Source organism: Stegodyphus dumicola, chromosome 9 (assembly GCF_044657685.1).
Source record: "Stegodyphus dumicola isolate Sdum_Otavi_A_Nest chromosome 9, ASM4465768v1".
Classification (NCBI taxonomy): Eukaryota; Metazoa; Arthropoda; class Arachnida; order Araneae; family Eresidae; genus Stegodyphus; species Stegodyphus dumicola.
In genome coordinates this window covers 25,167,339-25,181,935 of record NC_140776.1, presented here as the reverse complement: position 1 = coordinate 25,181,935, position 14,597 = coordinate 25,167,339, and the positions used below count along the sequence as shown (strand labels likewise).

The window sequence follows — 14,597 nt, the reverse complement described above, 5'->3', positions numbered from 1 at the left end:
GCCCTGAAACTGGATGCAAGAGTCATTATTTGGTAGAATTTATGTGGCGTCGGTTACATTCAAAAAATGAAAATTTTTCTTCGATATCAAATGATATTTGTAATTTTATGCCAACTGTTTAGATTGAATTTCGTTTTGTTATTTTTTATTTATGTGTAGGGTATTTTAGATTAAAAAATTAAAAAGAAAATTTTACTTTCTTTAAAATATTTTTAAAAAAAACTACTTTTTACAAAACTAATTTCTTTTTAGTCTTTTGAAATCAGTTATTATTTCAGAATTTTTTATACTCGGCAACAATTGGTGGCAAAAAAATATATACCAGTACTAATAAAGAATAATTATCACTACACTGGTGATAATGATTAAAAAAATAAAAAACATTTACTTGTTTTATCTTTTCTTAATGTAGAAAGATATCGATTTTCTCAACGGGAAAAAAATTATCTTGCAGATCTTATTAATTCTAATTTCAATTAAAACACTGGAAACTGCAAAATGCATATTAATGATTAATTTATTTTTAAGACAATCACATTCATACAAATAAGTAAAGACTTCCATCAACTTGAGTTTTAGTTCTTGGAATATGCTCTAAAAACCTTATACAATTTTGATGAATTTAGATTAAACGACAACTAATTAACAAACACTTTTTGGGGGTATGCTTATGTTATTTTAAATTTGATTCAACGTGAAAAATATCTAATACAAGAAAGTAAAGTATCCTCACCAAAAATAAGAAATTCGGCACAATGATATAAATTTCAATTTACAAAGTACATTGCGGAATATTCATGGGCTGTCCGTATTCTTCCTCTTTTATCAAGGGAGCTTCAAATTGCCATACGTTTTCAATTCCTTCTGTCTTGTGATTATCTTCATAAGAATGACCAGACACCTCTTTTTCTTTACCAAAAGAAGTAGAGATGGATGTCTCTCTTTCTAAAGCCAGACGTTGCCCTGTCGATAGATGACATATAACAATATTAGTGTTAACTGGTATATACTGTCCTCTAGTCCAAAGGCGCTTATTCTTTTCTACATGTAAAACCTTCCACAGTCCCCTGCTAGATAGTTCTCTAACCCACGTCACTTCTTGATGTCCGGATTGTTTGGCAAATTTAAAAAATGTCTTGGGCTCACAATTCAGGATCCTTCGACCTGTGATTTCAGTGGTACAAATTAAAACTCTTTCATCATACATCAATGGAACTTGGTTTGAAATATCATTATTGTTTCTAAAAATATGAAATGCTGATCTCTCCGTTATTTTCGAATCTCTGGTTCCCAGTGCTAGACATGGCTCTCCGAAAGAACCGTCATTTTCCAGTTTTAATGGTAGCGCTGCCAAATAAAACACGCCATTTTTCTCATCTGTCCATTTCAGACGAACAATATCTCCATGATGCAAAAATCCATCAGTATTTCGTGTAAGGTGAATAGGTTTGCTCAAAAAACTTACATATTTATCCAATATCTGAAATGCTAAACCATTTTTTGAGAACTTATGTAAAATATCCTCTGTTTCAGCTTCTATGCGAGCCCGGTCTTCAAACCAGTTTCCTATTAAAACTCCGGGATCGTGGTATTTGTGATTTTCATTTGAGTATCGCTTTCGGCGATCTCGGTTGCTTTCGTAAGTGGTATAAAGCTGATAAGGGATCATTTGCTTTTAACGTTTTTTGCGAGTTTAATTAATCTTGTATCTGGTGTGCTGAGTGTAACAAAACCTACCGAAAATTGGCAAATTCCTAGAAATGAAAGTTTCTAGTTAGAAAACGAAAGTTTGATGTTGCCAATTTAAATTTTATGTACTGCTTCACATCGCGGAGAAACCGAATGTTATCTTGTTATGTACCTAAGAAGAAAATGTTCGAATTAATATTGTTAAGATATACTCTTGTTTCATTTCATTTATCAAAATAATAACATGTACTAATTTGAGAAAATGGAATGTTAGCATACCAGTATGACTATACCTGCGAATATTACAAAATTAAATAACAATCTGTCAAACTGTACTTCAGTAAAGTTAATAAATGAACGAGCTCTTTTTCCTGTTAAACTATTCACTAATTTGAATAAGTCTGCTGTTGCCAATCCATATTTTGATTATGACGTATATAAAAGTGCGCATGTCTTAAAATAATTAAGTTTTCATACTTTAGAATTTGGCAATATCAGAAAAATGTAATGGTTGTTATGCTTTGAATTAGGTTCTAAAGTTTATGAAATATTTAATGTGCGTAAGACTAACATTGTTTATTTTCCTGAACATACATATTGTGAATCAATATGTTTTTTATATAAGCTACGCTATTTTATTGATCCAGTTCTAACAATTGCAGCATTTTTGATGCAGTGTTCTTTGCGAGGAGAAGATTAAAAAAAAAAAAAAAAACTGCAGTCTGAAAACTTTAGACTACAGTCTAATTAATACCTTGAAGAGTTTGCCATCAAAGAATTTAGTTTGTTGTTCGCTATATTTGTAAACTTGTTGTTCGCTATATTTGTAAACATTCAATTGAAATACGAGTAATAAGAAAGAGTATAATTGTTTTTATACTTTGTTGTTATGAATTATGTTTTAGCTAGGGAGAAGATGAAAATACTACCACAATCTAGTTAACTTATTCAGTTAATTTAAGTGAAACTGGACTGTAATCTTACAAATTTCAGTTCGATTTTTTATTATTATTATGTACAAAAGAAATATTCTGTTCATAATGTTTTAACCAAGAACATTTCATAATGATGTTTTGTACGATTAACATTTTTTGAAAATTTTAAAATTTGTTTCGGGCACGTTGCAAGCTTTTCCAGGCATACTCCAGACACGTTGAAAGCTTTGGATGGCCAGACTGTCGTCTGCAAGTTTATATGTTGAGAAACGCTGGGCTAGCGGCTATAAATCGTCTAAACAATGGAGTGTAACAAATGTTAAGTGCTTCGAATCAACGCCACAAACTTTGGTTAAAAAGCTTTTATTTTTACAGATTTCTATGTATAATATACATAAATATTTTATTTATAACACAAGCTTTGGCATAAGATAATGGCGAATAAGAAAACTCACTCAATGAAAAGAATTTCTCTCACGTGGAAAACTTTTCAAGTCACAGTCCCGAGTCAATTCCTCAAATTCACAAACTTCAGTGCAAAATAGATGAATAAATAATATTTGTATTATTTCAAATTACAACACATATTTTATGCTTCTATAGGTATATTCTATCACGAATGATTACCTGTTATAATACATTACTTTTAATTATTCGTGAGTAGAAAATAAAGTTTAAAAATATAAACAATTGTGTCGATGTATTTAAATTATTTGAATTTTACGCAGTTGAAATAAAGAAAAAAACGGGATAAACAGGTTTGTGGATTAAGATGAAAATTTTAACAAATCTAAAATGCTTTTAATTGTTTGATTATAAAGCTTTAATGAAATTCGATGTAGCAAGAGCAGCCTCCTGGCAGCAAGAAAGTATCAACAGTTGGACCGCGATCAGGAGTTTGTGGATCAGTGCTTAGTAACTGTACTGCAGTATAACGCTGAAGACACGAGGAACGAACACATGGAGGCATCATTTGGCAAGATCTGTTCTCATATCTTTAAAAAAAAAAGTAAAATAATGTAAGTAGGAGAGAAATTTAAATAAAAATATAAATAAAAAATCTGATGTGTACACCACATGACTTCCTTGTACGGAATATTAAATTATACGCATTTTTTCTTGCATTTCATTTAAACTTATTGGATTGAATTAAATCTACTTTGCCGACAGCGCAAAAACCACAATAGAATAAATGCATTCTTTAAAATTCACTCTAGTATTTGTTTACCATAGCGACACTCTGGCGCTAGATTCACTTAACAGTATTATATTTCGTTCATATTATAACTCATAATGCACAAAATTTACAGTGTCTCACAAAAGTGATGGGACACTTGTGCTTTACAAAAGGAAACTGTAGTAAAATAAATTAAAAAAACATGTAAAAATTTTTTGTGGGTGTGTTTCATACATAAATTTAGTAAAGATTATTACATAACATACATTTTCTCAAAATATTAAATATTAATTTAATAAAAATACAATTGTTTAGAACGGAGCAAAAAATGGCTCACAAAAGTGATGGGACACTTACTTTTCCATCAAATATTTATCCAAAAATTTTACTTTTGAAAAGGTTTTAATATTTTGTTGGATTTCCTTTTACTTTTAAAACATGATTTAATTTTCTTGAGATGGATTCGACTAATTGTTTTGTGATTTCTGGAGTGATTTTTACCCCATTCTTCTTGAAGCACCGATTTTAATTGTTGTTTTGAAGAAATGGTGTGTTTGCGAATTCTTGATTCCAATTCTTGCGAAATATTCTCTATGGGATTTAAGTCTGGAGATTGTGGTGGTGTTTTTATTATTTCAAGACAGTTATACAGCAGCCAGAGTCTAACGTTCAAAGCAGTGTGCTTGGGGTCATTGTCCTGGTAGAATTTAAAATCGTTATGAAGGTTCAGTTTTCCTGCTGAGGATTTCAAATTTTGATTTAAAATGTCAATATACTTATACTGATCCATTATACTGTCAATAAAAACAAGATTACGAACTCCAGCGGACGACATATACCCCCATACCATAACTCCTCCTCCACCATATTTTACTGTTGGCACCAAGTTCTGTTTGCGAAATTCTTTTCTGGGTTTTCTCCACACCAAGATTCTGAACCAAATATATTAAATTTACTCTTATCAGCAAATATAACTTCATTCCAGTAATCAGAATTCTTATTTATGTTGGATTTTGCGAAAGCCAGTCTGAGTTTTCTATTCTTTTCACTTACGAAGACTTTTTTCCTGGCTGCTCTACCGTGATATCCAGCAAATCGAATTACTCTTCTAATAGTCTCCGGATTAACAAATTACTCCATATAATGCTTGTAAATCAGCAGCAACTTTAGGAGCACTCATTCTTGGATTTTTTTTTAATATTTCGAACGATAATTCGCTTTATTCCATTGGATAGCTTTGATGGTCGGCCAGGTCTTCTTTTATCCTGAATCATATGATTCTTTTTATATCTTTTAATGATACTGAAAACTGTTGAATGACTCAAGTTAACTGTTTCAGCAGTTTCCCTAATAGATTTTCCACGTTCAGTATGCAAATTAATAACTAATTTTCGAATTTCAGGCAAAGTTTCTTTTCGTTTAGCATTCATGGCTACACAGAGCTAAAAAACACAAAAATTCCAAAACAAACTCGAGAAAAATACTGCAGACGGTTTTATAAATTATTGCCAATTGCTTTTGAGTAAAAATAAAAACCCCAAAAAATATTTTTATTGTAGTACATAGTAGTATCTGATGGTGTCCCATCACTTATGTGAGCCATTTTTTGCTCCGTTCTAAACAATTGTATTTTTATTAAATTAATATTTTAATATTTTGAGAAAATGTATATTATGTAATAATTGTTACTAAATTTAAGTATGAAACACACCCACAAAAATTTTTTACATGTTTTTTTAATTCATTTTATTACAGTTTCCTTTTGTAAAGCACAAGTGTCCCATCACTTTTGTGAGACACTGTATATCATTTAAAGAATAGAATTATCTAATCGTTGCCACATGTTCTATTCAAATACTATAATAAAGCTAGAATGATGTATAAAAGAAATTAAGCAAACAAAACAAAAAAGGAACAGTTTTTCACAGACGATTGAGTATTTCTCATTCAATTAATTCAGTTCTCATTTCGCGAGAAGGCAAAAATACATAAAAACTCAAAACATCTATATTAAAAATTACGAAGTAAATCTTAAACACTTATTTCCTCGAAAAAATTCTAGAAAGGATTAAGCATGATTTAATTCGCAATAATAAATGAAGGCGTTATCTTTGTTGTTGCGAAGCTAAGTTTCTCTAGATTGGCAACAAATCCACTAGTCTGCTGTTTCAAATGTAAACAAGTAATGGCCGCCTTCAAAAAAAAAAAAAAAAAGGCTTAGCGGCACTTAAACAACTTTAAAATTGTTGATAATTCTAAAAATATTGCATACAGATTTACTAAAGGCATGAAAACCTTAACCGGAAGATAAAAACAACATAATTCAATCATTTTTAAAGAAAAAATGTACAATTTACAAACATATGCGAGTAAAGAAACTGAGATCACTGAGCCGGGTAACAGAGTGTATATATATATAAATATATTTATATACGTTTGGTGCGGCCGATTGCAACCAAAATACGAGGTGCACATCTACATGTTACAGCAGTCCTATATATAAAATTCCAACGTTCTGAGGCTGCGTTTTGAGTTATGCGAGATACGTACGTACATACGTTCGTACAGACGCCACGAAAAATTCTCTTCAGAATTAATTTTCAAGCAGTTTTATAATTTTTTTGGAGGAAACGAGTCTTTTATTCTGTCCTTACGTACAGATATCAAGCAAAAACATCGTTAAATTGCATTCGATAGCGGTCAAAATGGATATTTTCGTTGAAATATGCTGCCTGAAACTTTTCGTTTTTACAATACTTCCTTTTTACTTCGTACAAGGAAGTAAAAAGTCTAACAACTTTCAGATTTTATATTACGCCCAAAGAGGCGTTTTTTCAACGTTTTGTGTATTACCTTTATTTATGAAGTATCATGTTCTTCGCAGTTAAACCATAAAATTCAATTCAACAGCAATATCTCAAAATAATTTAAAAAGAGCATATCTTTATCTTTACAATTTCCGATACACAGTCTCACGCGCTGGAGGTAATTTTTTTTCGTACATTTTTGCCATTGCTTGCTTTAAAATCCTTGAGTTTGTTAATCCAAAACTCATAAATGCTTTACAAAATATGAAATCGATAATAAAACAAATTTCAAATTTGAGCTTCCAGCTGCCCATATTCGGTGGAGGTTTACGTTATTCAATATTTGATGGCTATAGGTACAGTTGTTTTATCACAATGCGAGAAACATGCATACATTTATGCAGATTCTCCATCATTTAATTTCTAAATATATATTTCTATTTCATATTTAATTTAACGAAATTAATAGCCCTTCCCGACATATTGCTTCTTCGTGCGAATGATTTCCGTAGTTAAAAATTCTGAAATTAATTATCTGTTTGAAACTTATACACGATTAATTTATTCTTAAACAACACACATGTCGGTAAAATATTATAGAATTTCTTTCAGTATTTATATACAGAGACTCTCCATTTTCTGCTTCATCCCCAAAGGGATGAGAGAAAGGTATATGTCGTGGCAAGGCACGTTCTAATTTTACTCACTGCTAATTGCAGCAATTTCCCACATGACGCTGTGGTTTAAAATGTTTTCCAAAATTATTTTTTCGATGTGGCCAATTAGGGTATTTTTAATAAATTATAACGAGGATACTAGCAAAAAGTCTGGAACTGAAAGATTTAATAACAAACTCTAAACATTTTGTTTGTCGGCATTCCTTCCCGTAATCTTGAGTGATTTGCAATTAACACAAATGTTTAGAAATTAAACAGGATTAACGACAATGCAAAATTTTCTTTCGGTCATTTTAAGTGAACCATTTTTATTAATTTATTTTATTATTGATTTGTTTCCTTTATTTAATTTGCATTAAAAATCATTTTTATATTAATCTCAGTTAACATTTTTATGTTCATGTTAGTTGAACATGGCACGTATGTAAAACAAACTTTAGATTTAAAGAACGTTTCTCCATTAAAAATCCTGAAACATTATGAGAGCAAAATAAAGATATTTGAAAATAAAACATCGAAGTATGAGTTGGAATATTATGAATGTATTTAAAAACCTCTTATATGCTATAAGAGGTTTCTTAATTCTTCTATGTTTTTTCACAAAATATTTCAAAATATTTGCTGCAAAATTAAAAGCAATATATCATAAAAGCAATTTTAACATTGAATAAAATCTACTGCATGTGCTTTCTAGATTCGTTTATCGAGTGCGAGTCAGTGCGAGTAATAAGTAAAATAATTATAAGACAATTAATAAATAGCATATGAAATTAGTAAGTTTGCTATAAGATTTATAAGCCAGTGCAATTGCTAAGCTCATCTATTTAATAGACAGAGAGAATATACTTAAAATAATTATCAGTGTTCCAGTATATTATTTTTTGTACTTGTTTAAATAAATATCTTCATTCTTAAGACGATAAAATATAAAGGATCTAAATACAATCTTTTAAAATTCAGCAAAATCATTATACACAGAAAATCATGATTTTGATTTTTATGATAGAACGAATTCTTTCCAAAGTAATTTATTCCTTTGATTATTTTTCATTTATGGAACTAGGTTTCCTTTACTTTTCAAATGCTATGGTAAAAAGATATTACACCAACACATATAATTAATTGAAAAAGCATACTGCATATTGATTTCGCATAGTCTCAATAATAATTAAACTTTAAGAAGTATTTCAACAAAACCTTGAAATTTGCCATCTAGTTCTTCACTTCTAATAAATGCATACAGAAACGTTAACATGATAATAACACACGCATATTTCGATGCTGATAATTTATCTCAACAGCAGCGATACTTTACCTTAATAGCACACAGATAAGTTGATACTGATAATTTATCTCAACAGTAGTAATACTTTATCTTAGAAGCATACAGATAACTTTGATATTTTATCTTAATAGCATTGATACTTAATAGCCCATGTATCCTTCGATACTGATAATTTATCTTAATAATACATGTATCTTTCGACACTACTAATTTATCTTAATAGCACATATTTTATCTTAATAACACACTTATACTTTGATATTGATAATTTATCTCAACAGCAGTGATACTTTATCTTAATAGCACACGGGTAGTTTGATACTCATAATTTATCTCAACAGCAGTGATACTTTATCTTAACAGTACACGGACACTTTGATACTGATAATTTATCTCAACAGCAGTAATACCTTATCTTAGAAGCATAGAGATAACTTTGATGCTGATACTTTATCTTAATAGCACTGATACTTTGTCTTAATAGCCCATGTATCCTTCGATACTGATAATTTATCTTAATAACACATGTATCCTTCGACATTGATAATTTATCTTAATAGCGCATACTTTATCTTAACAGCACACATAGATAATTTATCTCAGCAGCAGTGATACTTTATCTTATTAGCATACGGATAATTTGATAATTTATCTCAACAGCAGTGATACTTTATCTTAACAATACATGGATACTTTGATCGTGATAATTTATCTCAACATCAGTGATACTTTACCTTAATAGCCCACGGATACTTTTAAAGTGATAATTTATCTTAATAGCACTAATACTTTATCTTCGATACTGATGCACTAATATTTTATTTTCGATACACCTATCCTTCGATATTGATAATTGATCTTAACAACAATGATACTTCATCTTAACCCTCAGCTGCAGGAACACGAGCTTAGACAAAGAATACCTTACATTACAGTTAATAATTTTGATACGGATGAATAATACTCACTTGCAATGCTCAAGACGAACTGCCTGGGGAAACTGATCTGTATTTAGAACAACTTTCCAACGACCTGCCCAGTTCCGAGCCCATCCAATCCTCATCGTGAAGATGTCTGTCTCGCATGCCCAAGCTCCTCTCTCCGATGGAAAGTTGTATCGATAGCTGGCGTTGCTTGCGCCCGTGTTGATAGGTAGTGGTTGCATTTCTGAATACATACGATAAATATCACTTTGATGTCTCTGAATAACAGACCGAACCATATCCCTGAAAGACAGAATATGTTAATAATTCGTTCATTTCTTCTTCAAGAATTTGAATTTAATTTAGAATGCAGAAAACCTTACTCAGCAGCTTTATTTCCCAGAATAACGTTTCATAAATATGGAAAAACAAATGATTTATTTATAAATTTTATAGGCGTCTTGCTTTATGACTGCTAAAACGTGAAGTCGATTATAAACTATCATTAGAAATAGATACCAAATTTTAGATAAAAAGAACTTAGAAAAGTTACAGCTAACTTTAACAGAATTGATATACGTATGCCATCAGGTAAGATTAAAGAAGGTTATCCATTGCGGTAAAGTATAATTCGAAGCTGTCTGCCTCATTTATACCTTGATGGAATCTAATAAATCTCTGAATGATCTAGTAACTTAACAAACACTTTAAAGCATTAATGTATTATTTTTAAGTTATATGATTTAGTTTTATAATATGACAAAATGCAAACTTTTTGTAAAAATCTCCACAAAATGTTATGATGCAATTCAATCACTTTTACTGAAGTAAGGTAGTCAAGAAATGTTATTGAAGAAATAAAGAAATTTTATTGGAATACAACAAATTTAACTTTTTGTCAATTATCGCCCTTTTCAGTTTCATTTTAAATAAGTTCTTTAGGTAAAGTGTCAAACAACAATCTTGTTTCGTTTTTAACAACAACTTTTTTTTTTTTTTTTTAAATCTAGCGATGGAATGTGATTTTAGGAATGAAATGAAATTAACTATTTAAATAACTAATAAATGAAATATGAAAAAATACAATTCAGTTTATATTTAAACTCAGAAAAATAGTACTTTTAAGAACTTTCGGAATTTTTTATATCATTTTGTAAGGTGTATTTTAATTTTAGCAGTTATTTTAATTTTGAAAAACCTTTCCTTTCATTTCTTGTTTTGCACTTACAGCTCCCTACCAGAATGAATTTTTAGAATCTCGTTGAATGCAGATGAGTTAGGAGTACTATTTATTGAAAGTTAAACTAACTTCGAAAGAGTGGGCTAGGCGTCCTTAGTGGCACGTGTTTGCCTTCTGGCTAATTAATTTTTGAAGATGTTACTCTCGGCCCTCGGCCGTGATACGTGCCTATTCATATCCGCCAGCAAGTTTAAGTTAATGATCAACTGCGTTAGATAATTGTGTCTAATATCGGCTTAGCTTCTTATTCTGAGTTAAAGCACGAGTAGAGGCTTTCCTGTAAGCAAGAGAAGCGGCCGACTGTTATTATTTATTTGAATGAATAAAAGGGTAATTTAACCCTTCCTCGAGTCTACGTTTAGTTGTCTGAACTCAGCGATAAGTCGCTACGTAGTTCACTAGGTTCCTCGACGTTTTATCATAGACAAAAGGCGAGGAACAAATCAGTTTGTATGAATATTAATTGATGGAAGATACTTCTCTACCAATCAGTATCTCCTCCAATTCTTTTATTGCTGAGCTGAACATAAATGTTGGCAGAGCAATAAATTATTATTAATCTCTTGGCTGCTCTGCCCCGCGTGACCTCGAAAGTTGGACTATAGATCCAACTCTACCTCAGGACCAGCCACGGAGGTTCAACCTCCGCTCTGGCCCCTCAGAGGGGCTGGCGCACCACTTGGAAGTCACCAGGTAGCATTGGTCGTTAATTTGCTACCTGCCAGTCGCATGGGCGAGCCCATCGCAGTGGGTCATTACCCAGCGAACCGGAGGGCGTCACCCCCAGCTACAAGAGCCGTACCGCTCAGGACATGCCAGACCCCGAGGCCGGCCAATGAGTGATTTTTCCCGGGGCCTTCGGAACCACTAAGTTCATACATTTCCTACCCCCGTGGCCGAGACTGCCTAGGTACAGTTCCTAGCCAGTAGCTTCGCAGAGTTCTCTACGTCGACCCCCGGGGGGGGGAGCAATAAATTATTAAATTTTCGTAAACTTTTCGTGCATCTTGCAGTTCATTGCACGAACAGGAGGAACAAACTGCTTGTGCAACTTGAGAAGGGCAGCGGCTGACTTCAGCTAACAACAACTCAAATAAACTAAATTGATTCAATCAATGAAAAAAAAAACTTTGTATAAATTGGAATCTGACGTACATGGGATAATCATGATCATGTAAGCAGTAGTCTAGTTTCCGTGCACACGATGGTCTATCTGCTGATAGAGGATTCAGGTAATTGTGTTGCTCAGAACCTATTTTTGATGGACGAAATCCAACGGCTTGTGTACTCTGTGCTAATGGATCCGGTAACTGAGGACCCAGAGGAGGAGGCCCGAAACGTCCATCTCGATTTTGATCATATCGTAGTTGGCCCTTAGACAGTGTAGAAGGATAAGAACCATGTGAGCCCCAATATCCTGAGGCTGCTGGACGCACAGTCGTTCCATAATTGGCTGAGCAAGATATGGGTGTCGATAGCAAAGTCGACAAAATGCAGATTGTCAAAACCTAGTGAGAAATAAAATTTTAAGTGATATGTATATTATTAGACAGTAATTACAATTAAAGCATATAGCTATGATGGAGTTAGGTAGGATAAGCACAGCATTATTCTAGATAAATTAGTCAAAACATTACTATTAGTATTTTAGATTTACCGAAATTTTATCATAACTCTTTCGTGTAAAGTGCAGAGCATACTCTATTCTTCATTTTTATAAAGTGTTCTTCTGTTGCGCTTTCATATTCGTCATGCGACCAATGCGGGAATATCTGTCTTCGTGAAAACCATTTACGTCTAAGACTTCTGTTTCATCAGAATACTTTAGCACCCCTCCGGGGTGTTAAGTCGTAAATTTGAAAATACCAATAGTATAAAAACGCTGTGTGAAGGAAAAAAAGAAAAACCACCAAAATCTCATGCAACCACACCATTCGAATAGAATCGGGTGATCGCCAATACGAGATGAGAGTCTCTTTCGGATAATTGAATATATATGTCTACTATATATGCGCAGCAGAATCTCTCTTAACCGAAAGTAGCGGGACCTCGCCAATACCAAATGAGATATTTTTTTTCAGATAATTCAATATGTACTGCATTTCTAGTAGAATTTTTCTTAACCGACCAGTAGTGGGACCTCGCCGATTCCAGATAAGAGATTTTTTTTTTCGGATAATTGAATATATATTTCTAGTATATACATATAGCAGAATATCTCTTAACCGACGGCAGCGGGACCTCGCAGATTCCAGATGAGAAATATTTTTTGAATAACTGAATATGTATTTCGAGAATTTTTTTAGGGGGGGGGATAATTGAATATATATTTCTAGTACATATACACAGTAGAATATGTCTTAATAGACAGTAGCGGGACCTCGTCGATTTTAAATTTACATATGGCTTTACATTTCATAAAACAAAATAAAAAAATATTTTTAAATAACCATCATGAAATTTACGGATTTCTTAGTATGATAAAAAGAAATACTTGCCTGCTTTTAAGATTTAAACTAAAGTTTTAAAATTCGCTGTGTTATATAATAAATCTTCATAAGATTATACTCTGACAGAGACGAACACTTCTAGGCGTATCTAATGGAATTCTTCAACAATGCGTTAGCTTCCTTCCAAATAACTTTCTTGCCCTGTGTGTTATCTTCATCCTCCTCCTCCTTCTTACCATCTTTCTGCTTTCCCAGCAAATGTCCAATTACTCGTCGTCATACTGAGAGAGTTGACGGGAACAGAGTTGCCTGCATCCACCCAAGCCTGCACTTCCTCTTCACTAACACTAACCTTTCTCCGAATATGTAAATATAAGATGTCGGATACGGGAGCAAGACGTGTTTTAAAACCAAAAAAATCTTCATCACCCGACTAGTCATCTACAGATATGATCACAGGCCATAATTTATGCCATCAACGATGTAAAACAATGTTCTTTACAACTTTCCAGGCAAGAGTCTAAGTAGATTTATGAACATTTCCTTCAAAGTTCACACATTCATCCATGAAAAGAACTGGTATTTCATCGTTGTATTCTGCATAACTCCTTGGTGCATTGGTTGAAGAAGGCTAGTTACATTGGGCGGTAGAAACGTAAGACAAATGTTTTCCGCATTTAAATCTTCATATTATTATTCCATTACATATTTTTTATCTCATGGGCCTAAATTTCGGATTTAAATTTAGACCTTCACAGTTGCCGTTATTTTGATATTACGATTAATTGAGTGTTGGTTATGAGAGATTTTACTGTACGTATATTTTATTATACATGTATACATTGCATACACATTCAACTTTCAAGTTTATAATATCCAAATCTATTAGATGACTTTTTAAATATGCTATACATTAATGGAATTATATATATTAAAATATTTATAATTTATATTGAATTCGTACAATGAGAAACAGAGAGCACTTACCTTTCCCATACTACAGACGAATTCGCCAATCGTTTTCAGGACAGTCGTGTATAAACTTCTCTTTATATAACAACCTCAGCATTAACAACGTAACGCAAAATATTGACATAAATAGCTGAGAATACGAAAATGAAATTAATTAGGAAGTGGAACAGGCCAGATCAGCACTCAGTCAGACATGAATGATTCCGAAAAGGATTGGGTCTTTGGCTTTCTCTGAGCGATTATTTCTGTTCAAACTTGACCTCCTTCTCCTTTTCTGACCTTTACAGAGAGGTCATTTGAACGGCTGAGATCGTTTATGTACGTGCAATTAGCTAAATTTTCAGAAAATGAGTGAACTTTTATTTAAAGTATACTATAGTGATACGGAAGACGATGTAAGCAATGAGACTGTTAATTAACGAGCAAATGTTTCTCAATGGGA

At 32.2% G+C, this 14,597-nt stretch overlaps 2 protein-coding genes across 2 annotated transcripts; both read right to left on the bottom strand.

Annotated features, from left to right (window-relative positions):
• Window positions 1–772: 772 nt before the first annotated feature.
• LOC118189337 (cilia- and flagella-associated protein 161-like) lies at window positions 773–1,669 on the bottom strand. The gene has a single exon (XM_035359920.2). The coding sequence runs from the start codon at window positions 1,667–1,669 to the stop codon at window positions 773–775; it is 897 nt and encodes a 298-aa protein (XP_035215811.1).
• A 987-nt stretch (window positions 1,670–2,656) lies between these two features.
• On the bottom strand, window positions 2,657–14,323 carry LOC118189336 (neurotrophin 1-like). Its single transcript, XM_035359919.2, has 4 exons — window positions 14,171–14,323; window positions 11,889–12,241; window positions 9,539–9,796; window positions 2,657–3,619 (listed from the first exon to the last, which is right to left on the bottom strand). The coding sequence occupies exons 1-4, from the start codon at window positions 14,177–14,179 to the stop codon at window positions 3,448–3,450; spliced, it is 792 nt and encodes a 263-aa protein (XP_035215810.1). The 5' UTR covers window positions 14,180–14,323; the 3' UTR covers window positions 2,657–3,447.
• Window positions 14,324–14,597: the final 274 nt, after the last annotated feature.